Genomic DNA, 18,540 nt, shown 5'->3' with positions numbered 1-18,540 from the left:
ACCACTGTAATAAATTCTTCTGTGCAAAAAGCCAGTCCTAGAGAAAAATTATAGGTAGCAACATTTCCTGAGGAACTTTTTTCCCAAAGGAGTTTTTTTTTGGGGGGGGGGTGCAGACATTATTGAGAAGTTCAAGTTAACATGAGCATTATGACTGTATCAGATGACATGATAAGAGGTTACATTGAACTTTCTAACACCTATTCTTAAATTATAATAAAAAAACTCATTGAGTTTTTAACATGCCTGTACATTTTCTCATTTTATTCAGGGAGTAGATTTAGGTTTTTCTGGCCTGACTGGATTTTTAAACTGCTACAAGATAACATAAAAATAATCATGGCTATATTCACTGAGTTTGTTTCATTTTGTAAAATTATGAAAAACAAGTTTATCTCATTCAGTCTCTTTAGAATATTGATTCAGTATATCTCCCTTTATAGAGAAGAAAGAAAGCAAGGATTTTCACAAGATAGAGCTGAAGACTGATATTGAGTACATAGAATGAAGAGCCCAGAAGGCAACGTCTCTCAGTGTGGCTGGACAGATAGACACAAATAAATTTCATCCAAAGGGTTAGTTCTGATTATGAGAACATGGGAGCCTCGGGCCTTCTTTACTTACCCATACCCCTAACAAATTAGTGGGGTTTTTCCTAGAGTTCACTATCGTTTAATAAGCGGGATACACCCAGATTTTTGATTCAACGATGAAATAAAATGAATGAAGGTTTTATTTATATACTCTGTGCTTTGCTACTTCAACTTTGTGCAAATAGAAAGAAGCTTTATTGCATTCAGAGAGAATTAGATTTGGAACTTGGTCAGTGGCACAAGATAGAACTATAACATATTGATGAGGCAACTTTTTATGTGGGAAAATAATTAGCATTTGATAAAATCACAAAGAAGCAATGGGTAGGGACTCATCAATGTGTGAAGTGACTGAGCACTGATACACATAACACAGTTGACATTGTCTTTAATATTTATTATTGAATAAATGACAGCATGTGAACAAAAGCGTATGCTTTTCACACTAGTGAATACTTGGTCATTAAACAATAGTTAAATAAAAAACACAACTTTATACCATTGGTTATAATTTAGGAAAAAGAAAACAAAAACATCTGGCAATAGACTGGATTAAAAGTTAAAGATTTTATTTTGTGGTTAAAGACTACTTCTACAGTAGAAAGAATAAAAACATATACATATTAATATAGATTGCAAATTTGCTAGGTCCGGATCTTTGCACTTGTGTTCTCTCCCAAAATAATGGATTTTCTGTGGATTTTATTTTGGAATAGGTATTTCTCCTGTGAAGTCTGATAAATGATATTCCCACTCTAAAGAGCAAGCAGCTAGAATGCCACGTTTTTGATGCATATTTTTGCAGCACAGAGGGGATTAAATTCTAAATGTCTCAGCTGTTAAAGGCCCCTTCAGACTTGCCCAAAATGAAGAACAAAGAAGGAGAAAGCTTTCCCTAAAGCAATTCTTCAGATCTATTTGGGCACAGTGACATTTTCTCAGAACTTATATGGATAAGTTACACTGAACAGTTCAAGGGTTTGCAGCTGCTTGGAATATTTAAGAAAAAAATATCTCTAGTTCTTATGCATTTCATATGGTCTGACCAGTGCTCAACACTGGCTAATGTTCACTGAGGCTGTAACAATCAGTAGTTATATCGTAATAGCTTTTGTTTCTCGAGAGCTCATTATGTGCCCGGTACTGTGTTCTGCATTTTCCACTCATTGTATCACTTAATATTTATGCTTCTGATCTTAGGGGAATGACTGTTTATATTGCATATATGCCATTTTTTTGCAGTATGAAAAATTTGTTGAGCCGAGTGTCATACATTATAAACTGACATGTACTTACTGTTGTTTAATCTAATTGGTGGTTGTTAAATCTAAAGGATGTTCTGACTTCTTCAATAAAGGCAGCAGCAATCACTTCCATGAATAAATCATTAGACGTAGAACACATGTGTAAACAGGTAGAGTCTTCTAATTTGCTAAGTGTTGATGGACTCAAAACAGTTACTAGAACAAGCCATAGATGGAATACATTTATTGATGGAATAAGTCAAACAACTTGAAACAAGGCATTGTGGTGTGTTAAATGGTAATTCAAATAAAATGAAGTGATTGATACATTTTTACTTGTTTGGAAAGTGGAGAATATTTTAGAATTGCAAAACATTGCACTTTTATATACATTTATCCTTTCATTATCCTAATGTAGGGTAGATAGGACAGTTGATTGCATCCAACTTCATTTATTTGGCTTATTATCTTTTGTTTTATGATTTTAACTCTGTCTAGCATCATCTCCTACCACTTAGAGTCTATGTATTCTTCTGACCAAATGACTTCAAGGTTTCTGACCAAATTATGGCCTTTCAAACTGTTAATCCCTCTGCCTGGAATGTCCTTCACATCTTCTCTTGGCGAGGCCCCCGCGGTCCTCAGGACTCTGTTGGAATATCACCACCCCAGACAAACATTCCCTGAACTGTTCCTCCTACACTCACCCTTCCTCTGGCCTCCCACAGCACCCTGTGTATACCCACATTAGCATCATTTGACACCTGGTATTATAGTGTTCTATTTACTGGCCAGCTGCACCAAGTTGTGACTCTTTGGAAGCATGGTGTGTCTTTTATGGTTTTATTTTGGTTTTTTCAGCACCTAGCCAAGTCTACACAGAGTATGGACTCAATGAGCGATTGTGGCTTGAAGATGTAAATTCTTTAGTATGTATTGCATGATATACATGTGACACATGCATGTATATCATGCATATTAGTACTTTGTTCACTTCCCCACCTCCCACATCCCTATGACACACACACATTCTCACTGCATTCAGCGATGTGTAGGCTTCTGTCTCATCCATGGTTTTCATTGTAGTCGCTGAAGCTTGAGGTCACGATCTGGTGGAAGTGACTACTAGAAGAAGGCACATGTGCATTGTATTCTGTTGTACTTGTCATCGGGAGCACACAGTGTACTTGAAGGTATGCCTTTTCTAGTGGAATTTCAGAGTGGTTTCATACTAGCACTATGAGAACACTTTCATGCTAAACAAGAAGGGCAAAGAATCAAACCCGGGCAATGTAACAGAAACTGAGCTGGGGGCCTGAGCTGCAGAAGGAACCTCTGTCCACCACAGAATACCACTCCCAGTGGCACACAGAGGAGAGGGTGTCTGGCTTCTGCTCTCTGGTTGCTCCCTTCACCCTCTCTGTGCTCATTACTTGGTTCCCTTTGATAGAACATGAGAGGCAGACATGGGTTGCCAGGGAGCAGGCTTTTACAACTGCTATTTCATCCTGTTTTGAAATTTCTCTCAAAATGGTTGACTTATTTTTCTCTCATGTATGCATACGTATGTGTTGCTGCACACAACAGTGGATTCAGAAAGGCTATCCACATCTTTGTCCCCAAACCCCCAGCCATGCAGTGCAATGTAGCAACCAAGAGAACCAGAGAGCCGTGCTGAGCTCTGAATAAACAAAAGCACAAGTCCCATCTGGGTCTCCTTCAAAGCAAGCTGCTATTTTGCAACAAGCTACCAAATGACGATTAAGAAAAAGGTTCTTACCTGTTTACTTAATGGGTGACTGGCCTCTTTGCTTTTATTTAGCCATCTGTTCTGGTCTATGTTCCTTTAAACTTGTAAGATCCATCACTTCATTAAACTGTTACCTTGACACATTGCAATGTTGTGGACATAATGATTCCACAGAGGAGCAAATTAAAACAGTTTTTCATGATTAGAAGGTTAAATGAGGTAAGGCTGTGGTAGTTAGTGGTGAGATAAGGGGTGTTGAGGAGGCAGAGCTCAAGGGACTTTCAGGCGATTGGAAGATTAGGCTGGCGAGATGGAGGGCTGGGGCTTTTCCAAATTATGGGAGGTGAGCAAGAAGCAAGACTGCCTTTGGGTATCGCTGACTCCTGGGGGACTGGTTCCACTGCCCATACAGAGGCTGTGACCCTGGCCCTGGGAGGATACAGGAACTGCCTTCAGGTTTCTTGACTTCCCTCGGAGAGTCTGCGAAGAGCAAAAAAACTAATTCCACCGGGTAGTGGTAAGCTGAAAATGCAACAACAATAAACATTTTGGTCTTTCTCAGACAGTTATGTGGCTTTCCTTAAGTTCGAAGAAGAATCAGGGGGCCCAGCCCAACTATATGAAAGAATATTTTATTGTGTCTTTACCCTGCACTTCATGGCTTCAGCAGTCCTCCTTCTTGCTCTAGACTTACCTTCCACCTGACTCCTTGACAGTTGGTGAAAACTAGAAAGTCAAGGGCTTTATCTTTTTACTATCTTATGTCAGTTCCTGCTCTGACAACTCTGGTTTCTCCTGATATGACCCATAATATTGCCATCACATGGACCCCAAATCTGAGGAATCTCTGAATTTTCCGTCAGCCGCTTCTGTCCTGTCAGTAGCCCAAGTTCTATTTCTCCCACCTAAATCAAGTTTCTCACATCTTTTTCCACCTTGTTATTTCTTCTTCTTCTGCCCTAGTTTTCATCCCTCATTACCTCTGTCCTAGGCAATTGGGATAGCCTCCTAACTAGTCACTGCCTACCTATACTCTCTCCCTGCTCCAAAGCATCTTAAACACTGATGTTTGATTATAACTCATAACTTCCCCCCACCCCGCCTTTTTTTTCTTTTTTAAAAAATTATACTTTAAGTTATGGGATACATGTGTAGAATGTACAGGTTTGTTACGTAGGTATACATGTGCCATGGTGGTTTGCTGCACCCATCAACTAGTCACCTACATAAGGTATTTGTCCTAATGCTCTCCCTCTCCTAGCCCCCCACTCCCTGACAGGACCTGGTGTGTGATGTTCCCCTCCCTGTGTCCATGTGTTCTCATTGTTCAACTCCCACTTATGAGTGAGAATATGTGGGGTTTGGTTTTTCGCTCCCATGTTAGTTTGCTGAGAATGATGGTTTCCAGCTTCATCCATGTCCCTGCAAAGGACATGAACTCATCCTTTTTTATGGCTGTGTAGTATTCCATAATGTGTATGTGCCACATTTTCTTTATCCAGTCTATCATTGATGGGCATTTGGGTTGGTTCCAAGTCTTTGCTATTGTGAATGGTGCTGCAATAAACATATGTGTGCATGTGTGTTTATAGCAGAATGATTTATAATCCTTTGGTTATATACCCAGTAATGGGATTGCTGGGTCAAATGGTATTTCTGGTTCTAGATTCTTGAGGAATCACCACACTGTCTTCCACAATGGTTGAACTAATTTACACTCCCACCAACAGTGTAAAAACGTTCCTACTTCTGCATGTCCTCTCCAGCATCTGTTGTTTCCTGACTTTTTAATGATTACCATTCTAACTGGTGTGAGATGGTATCTCACTGTGGTTTTGATTTGCACTTCTCTAATGAATAGTGATGGTGACCTTTTTTTCATATGTCTGTTGGCTTCAGCCAAAACAGATAAATAGACAAATGGAACAGAACAGAGGCCTCAGAAATAATGCCACACATCTACAACCATCTGACCTTTGACAAACCTGACAAAAACAAACAATGGGGAAAGGATTCCCTACTTAACAAATGGTGTTGGGAAAATTGGCTACCCATATGCAGAAAACTGAAACTGGACCCCTTCCTTATACCTTATACAAAAATTAAGATGGATTAAAGGCTTAAACATAAGACCTAAAACCATAAAAACCCTAGAAGAAAACCTAGGCAGTATCATTCAGGACATAGGCATGGGCAAAGACTTAATGACTAAAACACCAAAAGCAATGGCAACAAAAGCCAAAATAGACAAATGGGATATAATTAAACTAAAGAGCTTCTGCACAGCAAAAGAAACTACCATCAGAGTGAATAGGCAACCTACAGAATGGTAGAAAATTTTTGCAATCTATCCATTTGACAAAGGGCTAATATCCAGAATCTATGAAGAACTTAAACAAATTTACAAAAAAATAAAAAATAAAAAAATAAACAGCCCCATCAAAAAGTAGGCAAAGGATATGAACAGACACTTCTCAGAAGAAGACATTTATGTGGCCAACTGTCCCCTTTAACAAAACAAAATTTCTTTTGGCTTTCCATCACCTAGCAAACTCAGTATAGATGCATTAGCTTGATATCTGAGGCAATTCAGAATAAAGTTATCATTTGTGTTTCTAGCTTTTTCTCCTTCTTCGTGCTCCAGTAAGACAAACTACTGTATGCCTATGTGTAACTGTATGTATTCTTGTCTGCGTGCTGTTTCCTCTCTCTGGAAAGCTCTGTTCACACATATCTGTCAATTAAAACACATGCATTTTATCAAGCTCAATTTCAAAGACATCTTTGCTTTCTCTCTTCTCAATCAGATGCAGTTGTTCCTGTTTTTCTTCCATGGCAGTATGTTTAGAGGAATGTTCTGCTGCTTGGCATAATTTTATTTTCCTCTTGTTACTTTTTTGAATCTTACTTTTGCAAATCCTACAGCACAGGCAGAGTTTCCTACTCACACAGGGTGCTAGATACAGAAACAGAAGAATGAGTGATAATGATACTGTGTCTACAAGAATGTGAACATCCATTCATTCATTTATTTATTCATTCATTTGTTTCACTCAAATGTTCTTTGAATGCCTGTAGTATGTAAGGTACCATGTTAAAAGCCTGGGATACAGAGATCAAGATGACACAGTACATTCCAGTTCTCTAAGAACTCACAAATCCATGTAGGAAAATCACATAAATAATTACACAGTGAAAAAGTACAACAATAGAAGTGTCTTTAAATTATGGGAGTGATGGGACTTTACCTCTGTTAGAGTGGATACGTTGGGGGTCAAAGCATGGTGGTGAGGAGGGGATTGAGCAATTAGAAAAGGTTTCCTGTCATTGGAAATGTCTCATTGGGGTTTTGCAAACTGAATAGGAGTTTACAAGGAATATAGTGAGATAAGGAAGGGTGGAGATGCAATGGAAGAGTTCAAGAAAGCAGCTCTGCTTGCTCTCAGCAGCCCAGCACACTAGGACAATTTGGTCACCAAATAATTATTTTCCATTTCCAGGTAAAATATGCTGAATGACAGAATCCTTCGACCCCTATGAAAGAAAAAGAGAAGAATAAAGGAACCTCCTTCTGTGACTGCCTTTGGTTGAAAGTCATTCATTCTTCTTTTTGTTTTTTTAATGTTTTGTAGAGAAAGTCTGTGATTGCTGTGAGCTTCATAGCAGCGTTCCTTTTCCTGCTGGTTGTGCGTCTTGTAAATGAAGTGAATTTCCCATTGCTACTAAACTGCTTTGGACAACCTGGTACAAAGTGGATACCATTCTCCTACACATACAGGCGGCCCCTTCGAACTCACTATGGATACATAAATGTGAAGACACAAGAGGTAAGATCCCAGAGGGTTACCTAGCAGTTGGAGAGTATCCATGGTAACGGCTTTTCTTTGGGAGCCAGAGGGCTTCCAACTCACTGAACTTACTCTCTCTGCCCCGGAGAGCTTGCTTGGGTCCCTGACAACATCTTCTGTCTTATTATTCTTAGACATTTACTGACAAATGTCTAAATCTGCCACCCCTCCTACATTAAATCTTCTGATTCACTGGCTTCATATGGAGTCAAGGAAGCAATTACTTGTTTTCCTGGTGGTTTGTGGCACAACGTACATATCTCTCCATTTAGAAGCTCTGATCAGCAGTTACCAGCTGGAGAACTGGCTGGCTTGATTTCCTGTAGGTCAACTGGTTGGGGAGAGCTCTTTATAGAACTTCAAAAATGCATTTATACTCCTTAAAACTCTGTAATCCTTAGACCTGGAGCTAGAAAAGGCCAAGCTGATTTTAAAATTTGCAGTGGCTGCAGAGATAATGGGATTTAAAGAGTTTTCAAATTTAAAGGGGTTAAAATCGTGTAAATCCTATAATCACAGAACCTTTAAATCTTTGTAGCCAATTGGTAGTACAGGAGAGGATGGAGGTATATTGACAACTAGAAAGTGCACAGTATGCTAGCACTTTTGCAAGCGAGCATTTGTCTCATAAAGTAAAATAAAAATAATGAACCTCACAAAATATGTGATGTATATAGAAGTGCTTAATAAAATTGTTTTCACTATTCATTTCTATGGAGTTGGATGAATGTGAGTTTAATATTCAGAGAAACAAAGTCCAGGCCTGTTTGAAATTGTTGGTAACAAAGGTACAAGCTACCAGTGTGTCTACATTACTAGGGAGAGTCTTGGATCAGCTCCCATCGAAAGGTCATTTTGTAAAGATACTAGAGGGTAGAGTCATGCATGGAATGCTACTCCTGTCCTGAGAGTTATTCTCAGCATTCTGGGAGGATGCTAAGCTTGGTCTACCCCCTTTTGTAGGTAATCTCATATCTGAGTCATTGCTTCTGGTTAATTTGATTCTTCGAAAATTGTTTCTGTATCTGCAGGATTTACAGGCCTTTATTAGAATTTTATAGTTGAAAAAAGCACCATTAATAACACATAAATTCTTAGAATCTTTGATGTTTATCCTCTAATTGGTTTTAAATTAATTTTTTTAAGTGTCTATTGCTTGAATTTGTTGAGTGTCCTAATAAATTGATTACCTATATAAAAATGTATCTCTCTGAGGAGAGTTTGTCTCACCCTCATCTTTTGTTACTTTTATTTCTGGCTATCATTTAATATTCTATAACTCTACTGTATGGTGTTAATCAATTCACAAGTGCCTGTCACAGGCTGAAAATGAAACATGTGACTAAAATGTCTCACGAAGTATTCTCATATGGGAAATCCCGTCAAATATCAAAGACCCTTTCATTTCTTTAAATATTAATGAATTTGATTTCAGAGTGTGAAAGGAAAAACTGACCTATGGATGCAGTTATTTAATTAGTTCTATTAACTGGGCTATCTTTGAAATTATTTTGATGTAGTTTTTAATACAATGATTTTACAAAAGAATATTGAATATTATTTTGCTCCTGCAAAGGTTATTTCTTAGGAGAAAACATAGTTACTGGAAAGAATTTGGGCTTTGGAAGCACACAGGCATGGTTTGAGAGTCAGTTCTAACATTTAATGAACTTAAGCAGTATATTTGCTTTTGGGTAACTTCCTTAACCTCAGAGCCCCAATTTCCTTATTTGCAAAATAAAGATAACAACATCAGCCTAGCAAAATTATTTTGAGGATAAAATAAGTCGAAGTTTATGAGGTTCCCAGCTCCAAATTGCTATTCAATTAATGAATTGCTTTTGCTTTCTCTGTACTTTCCAGTATGGCATAAAGTGTTCAGTATGAATCACATCAAATTATCACAGTCCAGAGTACCAGAATTTATGTGTACATTTTAAAGATCCTGGACTTGGGGGAATAAACACATGTAGGGGTTCTCAATCTCATTAGTAATCATGGTTTTACAAATTAAAACCACAATGAGAAAAATATTTAAAAATCGCAAGGAGATACTAATATACATGAAATGCCAGATTGGCAAAAAATTAAGAAGTCTGACAATACGAAGTGTTGACGAGGATGTGGAACAACAGATACTATTGTATACTTGTAGTGGGAGTAAAAATTGTAATACCCACTTTGGAAAAAACAGCTCCACTGTTGTATTAAGCAAAGTTGAAGATTTACATGCTGCATGCCCAAGCATTTCTAGTCATGGATATCTACACTAGAGGTGCTCATGAACCCGTGCACTGGAAGGCATGGACAGAACATGTAGCAGCATTTTTCCTAGTAGCCAGAACCTAGAATATACCTAAATATTGATGAGTAGGAGAATGAATTAGAGTCGTGCCACATACACTGGAATACCATACAGCAATGACGATGAAGAAACTGCAAGTATATGTGACCACATGGAAGATAAAGCAAAGTACACAATGTGATTCCGTTTATGGGTCACAAGAAGAGACTAAACTAAATAATGTTGCTTAGGGACATATACAACGGTAAACTAAAAAAGGAAAAAAAAAAGCAAGGAAATTATTATTATGAAAGGGAGTCTAGTAGTTACCTCTGAGAGGAGTGGGCAGCTTGTGATCAGAATGGGTTTCTGGGGATTTAGCAATATACTATCTCTTGATCCTGTTGGAGGTTACACAGATGTTCACAGTCCACTTATTAAGTATAAATTTATGGTTTTTGGACTTGTATGTCTATTTTATTAAAAAATTCAAAATATATTCTGATCCCAGGAGGGATGTTTATTTACCATTTACCATGGGGAAGGAATCATACAAAACAATTCACCTAATTCAGCAGCAGGAAATAACTAAAAAGAAGCAATGGGATATTAAGCTATCTAAAGCAAACTAGGAATATTTGAAATAAGCAATTTGATTTTCTATGAAGACTAGCAGACACATAAGCAACTTATTTCTCTAGTTCTGGTCTATGCATGATAGACCCCGTATTGCTTTATGAATGCAGGTGATAGAGCAGAAAATTTTGCATGAAAGTTGAAAACATTAGAACACTCAAAGGGAATGACAGATTTTCTCCTAAATTCAAGTAGTTCTAGGCTAAATCGGGAGAAAATAAAAACTTTGTGACTTTTTACCACCCTTCTCATTGATTTCATCCTTTGTTCTGACAGTCCCACCCCTACCACCATGTCTGTGCCATGCTCTTACTCCCAAATGATTGTGCATTTGTTCTCACCGTAATGTCCTCAGGCGCAATCCGTTGCAGAAATGGTTACATTAAATAAGAGACACAGTATGATAAAGCTTTCAAGAGCCAAAGTAATATAGCTGAAATGATAGGTGGTGAGTTCAGTGTTCTAGGACAAATAGCTTAAATAGTGATCACAAAACCATGCTTCAGAGATTATCACACACTAAGTCCCTATTTATTCTATTCTAATTCTGAGAAGGTCAATAGGCTTAGCTGAACTGAGTCAGGTGATCACCAAGCTGATCTACTTATTTCAAGATCTTGGCCCTTAAAGTTTTCTCAGAAGACTTTCCCCTTAAATGCATACGGTTTATGGAAATTACTAAATTTCTTAGTACTTTTTAAAATATGCAGGCATGCCAGCAGTGATTTCCAGACCTAGAGCATCTGCAAACACCATGGCTGTTGATGATGGGTTTACTGCCTGATGCTTCAGCTTGGCCAGAAGTTGCTGTAACTAGTCATAGATTTTATGAGCTAAAATGATTACAAGAAAGAATGTCTCTTTACTACTGTCTAAAGAAAAGTGGAATGGGAGGCAGCAGAATTAGGTCAAACATCTAGTGGACACTGTGGAGTGTAGGGTTGCTTAGGAGCAAAATCTGATTCTTTAGTTATCTTTTAAAAATAGATGATTCTGGTCCCTTTGGATTGGCACAAGTGAAAATATAGCTGGTTTGTGAATCTATGACAGCCTGCCCTGAAGGCCCCACATATAGTAAATTATACCCAGTTTAAGCTCTGCTTCATTTTATCAATTAATCTGTTTTTTTTTAAATGATCTGTTCCCAGGGGAAATACAAAAATTAAAATAAAAGGAACACAGGAGAGATGTGGTTTTGCTTATATTTCAAGCTGTTTATTTTTTTCCCTGATGTAGATCCATAAAAAAGAGCATGTGAAAACTGTGATGACTATTATAAAGGGGTTAAATAGGAAGATCAAAATATTCCTCCGACTGTAATAATGATGATTTAAATATAACAGAGTTGGTGATTGGCTTTAACTCTTTACCCAGTCTCCCCTTCACTTTCTCAATGAGTGTAAGCTAAGGTTCTTTTCTGTGGGGGAGGGGAAGTCTTGAGAAGCAGGGAAGAAAAATGAGTGCCAACTAACTGGGTGAGTGCTGAAATTCTGAAAGTCTTCGCTGGCCACGGAGCCCCAAATTTCTCATCAACACATGTTTAAGCTGATAGCAACCATGATTTCAAACCAAAGCTTGGATCAGGAGTGATTTAGATTTTGCAACAGACCCTGCTCTCACCTCCCTGCTGTGTCATTACTGTGTCTATAATGCAATCCCCCATTTTAAAAATGACAATGTGGAGATTCCACCTATAGCATTATGGCAGAATTACTGTATTATCAACTGGCTTTGGGTATGGTAAAAAGTATATGTCACCCATGTATTTTTCCAGAAAAAAATTAAAAGCAGAAACATGCTTCACAATATCCTAAAACCCTATTTTCCCCTTAAAACAAATACTATTTATTTTAAATTATTAATTATAGTAGACAGAGGAGGTATAAAGGACTAAGGTAGTCCAGGGCTTGGTTCAAGGTAATCTTGCTTTCTCCTGTTGAGATCATGGCAGATTTTTGGGAAAAAGGAGAAAACGAACTTCAAGCTAAGTTCTATTTGTAGTTGCCTATGATGGACTCAGTCATTGTGTTGTCTTTTTTGTTGTGTGACCTGGTGTGAAGACATTGCTCAGAGCAAGCAGCCTGCAGTTTATTTGCATTTACTGCTAGATGAAAGGATCCAGCTTGGGTGATCAATAGGATGCCAAGGCCAGATCTTTCTGGTAATCAGTGAGGGTGACAGATGTCTTCCTTAGACCTGATAGGATCTTCCCCTTAAGATGCTGGGGCTACAGAGGATTTCTGGTATTTGGGGAAGAGTGCCCTTTCCCTGGGTGCCTGAAATGTGCCAAGTGGAGAGGTGCAAGATTGCCAGAACACAGGAAGCAAGTGCAGGGCTGCATACTGACTTACTCGACAATTTAATGAGGCTGAAGTATGCCTCTTTAAGAAATGAGAACGTTTTAAAACCTCAAGTAGACTAAATAGGAATATTTAGGATCAGTTGCTGTGACAGACAGGCCACACTAGCCTAATTAAAGATGTGCATAACATATTGATGTTGCAATAGAATTTCCCAAATTATGGTTATAGTAACAATTAAGGAAGAGAGCTGACTTTCTTGGCGATAAAAGCACACACTCCACACATTTAAATAAATGTACACATGTAACTAAAGCTGACATGAATAGGTTTTCTATATTTGGTAATAGAGGCTTTGGGTTTTACGTAAGTATATTGAGAGCAATTATATGCAAATGTATGTCCCAAAAGTTTAAAACTGATCCATTTAATTGTTAATTAAAATCCGAACATTCCCATTTATGTAATCGTAAAGCAAAATGAAATTTGAGTATTAAATGTTATAGAAAAGGAAACAGCTAAATTAACATATAATAAATCAAAACTTTGTGACTTTTTACCACCCTCCTCATTGATTTCATCCTTTGTTCTGACAGCCCCACCCCTACCACCATGTCTGTGCCATGCTCTTACTCCCAAATGAATTTGACATGTGCGTATTGGATTTGTCATTTTTAGGATAATTTATCATTTTTCTCAAGTATGAAAGGATATATTTTTTGAGTGGAGAAGAGATGACTATGTTTCTCAGTCTGGTTGTGAAATAGCAACTTTCAATCAATGACCATATCTCCAGACAATCTATGAGTGCCAGATGAGAAGGACAGATGCCACTGTGGGTTAGAATATTTCCAGGAAGCTTTTGTGGGAGAGGTGAGACATGTGCTTTGGAGAAAGATTTGGATGGGACAGAGGAAGAAGACAAAGCAGAGCTGGGTAAAAAAGCAAAGGTTCAGAATATGTATTGTGCATTTTCCTTCAGCCCCTATGACACCCAGTAGGCCAAGGACACTACATGGAAAGCTACAGTAAAGCCCTAATGTCTATGCTGGTAATCACCATTGCCTCACACTTGGTGGATCCATTTCATACCTTTCTCTGGATTCAATACCTTTAGTCCTAATCGTGTGGCTCTTCTTTTTGTTTGGCTGGTTATCTAGTCGTGTAGTGCTCTTACCTTGGCCCTACTGCCCTGCATACTATGTAGGGGGTCACTTCTAATAATGCTTCTCTCTGTGTACCCCTGACATGGACACAACTCCCCATTTCCAAGGGGCCCCTGAAGTACTTCCCAGGCCTCTGCAATCCTCTGACTTCCAGAGAAGGAAGTCAGGCACATGTACAGGTAATACATAGGTCAACCTGGCTGGAACTTACTCTGGAATATAGAAGAAGATAGAAAATGCATTCATTGGGTAATTATGATCTAGGAATGTGAGTGGGATTATGGAAAGACCACACTCCTATTTAGACATAGGAGTAATACATACATGCAATATATATATACATTCATAGTTATGAATCAGTATATACAAGTATATGGAAAATACATAAATGTATGCATGCATGCAACATATACATGCATACATGTTCACAGATCAAGTTCTAGCCGCTTAAATACAAACATACATAGAATATATACAACCTACTACATTATACATTAAAATGGTATGTAAAATGGTGTGTAAATGGTGTAAAATGGCATATATACACACACACACACCATTATATATATATATAGTCAGGTAGGTGTATATTGTGCCTCTTGTGGTTGTCTACTCTCCGCCTTCCCTTTATTAGAGAAGGTGGCCCTTCCTTTTGACCACAAGGGTGAGCAGAAAAGTCAGGCTAGTGATTGGTCAATCAAGTGATTGGTTGAGGGGTGGGCACATGGCCCAAGATGAGCCATTCTGAAGCCTTCTCAAATTTTATTATGTTTTTCTGGGACACACTGGCAGGAAAGGCCCCCTTTTCTCTGGTGGTAAAGCTGTTGGGATGTGATTCTCTGGATGTCAGTAGCTGTGTTCCCAAGAGAGAATGAGACAAAGACACTGAGAGAAGCAGAAACAAGTTGCAAGGCTAATGTGAAGACCCAGACAACACTTCAGGTCCTGAGCTCAATTCTTGAAGGCAGCCTCCCCTCCCATCCCCCATGGTTTGGGTGTATAAGCCAATATATTTGTCTTCTTTTTACTTTTGCTGGTTTGAACTGTTTTTGTCCCTTGCAACCAAAAAAGTCCTAGCTGATATATTGTAGTTATTTTACAGCCACCACCACCAAATGTTCAGTAACTCATCTTTAAACAAGGTGCCATCTGAAGGAGGAGAGGAGTAGTCTTTCCAAATCTGCACTCTCAAACCTGCTGGGGGGCCAAACACAAGTCACATCCATCAGTCAGTGCAGGTGTCTGCAAGGGGTGAACGCTGTCTATCTTTCTGCTTAGGTGCGTATTGCTTAGTAAACTAGCTTATCCTTTTGTGGTAGAAAAATGAAGGTCAATTTCCCAAGGTTATAATGCCAGAAAATGGCTGGACAAGACTGACTACTACCTGAATTGCTAGTCGTACTCAACTGATAAATCATATAGTTTTATTATAATTGTTAGATGAAAATTTCTCTATTGCTGTGAGGCATCAGCAGTCAAACTAGATTGATTTTCGCTTTACAAATCACATTTTTTATTGATGAAAAATCCATTATTATCATAGGTTTTAATGTAGTAATCGGTTCCTCAGGAAGATATACCGCAGTTTTATTTATTACAGAGCCTTAGGTAGAAAAGTCCCCATTTGCCAACTATCTTGTTAACGCACTTGAAAGGGGCCTATTAGAAATTCAACTATCAAATTACCTCATTTGTGACAAGCAAAGGAAAACAAAACAGTGTATCTATCACAAATACCTTGATTTGAGGGTTGAAAAAGATGATAGAACTCATGTCCTGATGTAGAGAGTTTTTCTATAGCTCTTCTCAAGCTGATGGCCTGGCAGAGTGACTAGTGCAAAAAGCTTTCATCAAATGGCAATTGGTATTAACCAAATACCAAATATTTTGAAAAGTGCTTATTCTGTTCCAGACATTGTGCTAAGGATCAGCAATGAACTGTAATTTAAAGAAGTGTTAAAATTGGGGTTCACCAAAGAAGAGAACAACATGAACCCAAGTTAGGAGTATCCTGGAACAATACCACCTAGAAGGTGTTTGCATTGCAGCCTGTAATGATGATGGCTGAGTAACCATCTTACACAAGAAATTCATTTCACTGTTCTTAAGAATAGTGAACATTCAAGTAATTTCAATTAAACAGTTATATTTAATGTCTAAAAGGTAATTTGTCACTAAGTAGATGGCATCAAATTGTGAGTTCTTATTTTTCAGAGTAGCCTTACAAAGGCTTATTCACAAAAGAAAGATAGCCATTACAGAATATTTCATTTCAAAAATAACTATATGCTTTTATATCAAATGTTATCCGCCACCGCCCCCCACCCCCCCGCAAGTTTGGGAAATAGTATGTCTGGTTAACTGAGTCATCTGACTAATAGGCATTTGCCAAGTATTTAATAAATAGATTCTTTATTTATTCATTTATTGAGATGGAGTCTCGCTCTGTCACTTAGGCTGGAGTTCAGTGGCACGATCTCGGCTCACTGCAACCTCCACCTCCTGGGCTCAAGCGATTCTCCTGCCTCAGCCTCCCGAGTAGCTGGGATTACAGGCACCTGCCACCATGCCCAAAAATTTTGTATTTTGTAAAAATACAAAAATTACCTCTAGAAATACCCTGCTGTGGTGTTTCATAATATGTGTATTTGTGTATTTGCTCTATTGTCTTCTTCAAATATGAACATTTACGAATCCCAAAGTATACCTGGTTCAAATGATTTTGGATAAGGGATTGCGGGCCTGTGTCAAACACAGACTGTAAAAATGATTAAGAATGAATAAAATACATGGGAAGCAAAGTTCTAGCAAAAATACAATATCTCTGAAAAATAATTGAATATAATGACTAGAAATAAATAAAATTGTAATACCTCAGTGGTTAGGTTAAATGACAGTCACTGTGTTAAGTATTTTATGTGCCATTTTCTCTTTTAGCTCTTACGGAGTGCATACTATTTTACTGATTTAACTAATTTTTCAAGGCCCCCAAAGTATTGATTCTATGCTAGTGTCTTTCATTGTCCTGTGTGGCAAAACAATAACCTAAGACTACCCTAGTCAACAAATTCCTTTAAATGGTTTCACAGAGTGTCTGCCAATTCATGAAGTCAGTAAGTTCATGGGATCCCATTTGTTGAATTTACTACATGCAACGCACTGTGCTAGGCTCTGAAATTGTAAAAAAGAAAACGCTTTTTGCCTAGGGATAAATGAAATTTTTTCATAATGTTAAAGGCTAATAAGGAAGGTAGAATAACATGTGAAAGATTATTTTAACTCTTTAAATGTAGTCATAGAAAGAAAGTTTGGAGATAATACTTCAAAATATTAACTGTGATGGTCTATATCTGGGTTGTAAATTTTAGAATTTTTTTAAAAAACGTGTTTTCCAAATTTTCTACAATGAGCACATATTGTATTTATTACTAGAATTTTTTTTTTTTTTGAGATGGAGTCTCATTCTGTAGCCCAAGCTGGAGTGCAGTGGTGTGATCTTGGCTGACTACGACCTCTACCTCCTAGGCTCAAGTGATTCTCGTGCCTCAGCCTCCCGAGTAGTTGGGACAACAGGTGTGCACCCCCATGCCTAGCTTAATTTTTGTGTTTTAGTAAAGACAGGGTTTCACCATGTTGCCCAAGGTGGTCTCGAACTCCTGAGCCTGATCCGCCCGCCTTGGCCTCCCAGAGTGCTGGGATTACAGGCGTGAGCCACCATGCCCGGTTGAAGAAGTATTTTCTAAGCAATGTATATCTGTGAAACACTCTAGAACTTTCACTATCATTTAAAGAATAGGATTTAAAATGTCTAGATAAATATATTGTTTGGAATACTTTAAAAAGTGAATATTCTCCCATTCCTTAAATGTGGGTTTCTCCTAGTGACTCCCTTAATAGGACTACAATATGGAAAGGAGAATAAATAGTAACTATGGTGGAAAGGCTGACAAACACTATCTCAGCTAAGTGATCAAGGTTAACATCAATAGTGACAAATGGTGTTGGTAGTATATACCCTTGGTATGACGTGATGAAACCGACACTTTACCACTGAGGCCATCTTCCCCAAATCCCATAAGCCTGTTTAATCATGAGATAAATATCAGACAAATAAATATTGGGGGCTGTTCTACAGAACACGTGATGACAACTCCTCTAAACTGTTCAGGTTATCAAAAACGAGGAAAGTCTGAGAAACCCCCACAGCCAAGAGTGTCCTAAGGAAACGTGACAACTAAATGCAATGTGGTATCCTGGATGGGCTCCTGAACAGAAAAAAAGACATTAGATCAAAACTAAGTATGAGTGAAGTATGGACTTGAGTTAATAATAATTAATTGTAACAAATGTATTATACTATACGAGATGTTGATAATGGAGAAACTGAGTGTGGGCTATATGGTAACTGTCTTCTCAATTTTTAAATAAATCTGAAACTATTCCAAAATATAAGGTTTGCTTTTTTTATTAATTATTGCGCTTTCATTTTTTAATTTTTCACATATGTATATATTTTTATTATACCTTAAGTTCTAGGGTACATGTGCACAACGTGCAGGTTTGTAACATATGTATACATGTGCCAAACACCGCATGTTCTCACTCATAGGTGGGAATTGAACAATGAGAACACTTGGATACAGGAAGGTTTGCTTTTAAAAAAGATATTTAGGTTTTTGACCTGTGCATCTGGAAGGTTGGAATTGTCATTGACTGAGA

The 18,540-nt window shown here is 37.9% G+C and overlaps 1 protein-coding gene across 3 annotated transcripts in view; it reads left to right on the top strand.

The window, feature by feature from the left end:
- ST6GALNAC3 (ST6 N-acetylgalactosaminide alpha-2,6-sialyltransferase 3) overlaps nucleotides 1–18,540 on the top strand; it is a 558,688-nt gene that overhangs the window by 230,696 nt on the left and 309,452 nt on the right. For all 3 annotated transcript variants that reach the window (XM_034967859.3, XM_003807792.5, XM_008959933.5), the window contains exon 2: nucleotides 7,220–7,414. In XM_034967859.3, the coding sequence (XP_034823750.1) occupies nucleotides 7,220–7,414 (195 nt within the window). The remainder of the gene's footprint in view (nucleotides 1–7,219; nucleotides 7,415–18,540) is intronic.

Source organism: Pan paniscus, chromosome 1, assembly GCF_029289425.2.
Source record: "Pan paniscus chromosome 1, NHGRI_mPanPan1-v2.0_pri, whole genome shotgun sequence".
Lineage (NCBI taxonomy): Eukaryota > Metazoa > Chordata > Mammalia > Primates > Hominidae > Pan > Pan paniscus.
The sequence above is the reverse complement of the archived record's forward strand: the minus strand, read 5'-3'. Positions and strand labels throughout refer to the sequence as shown.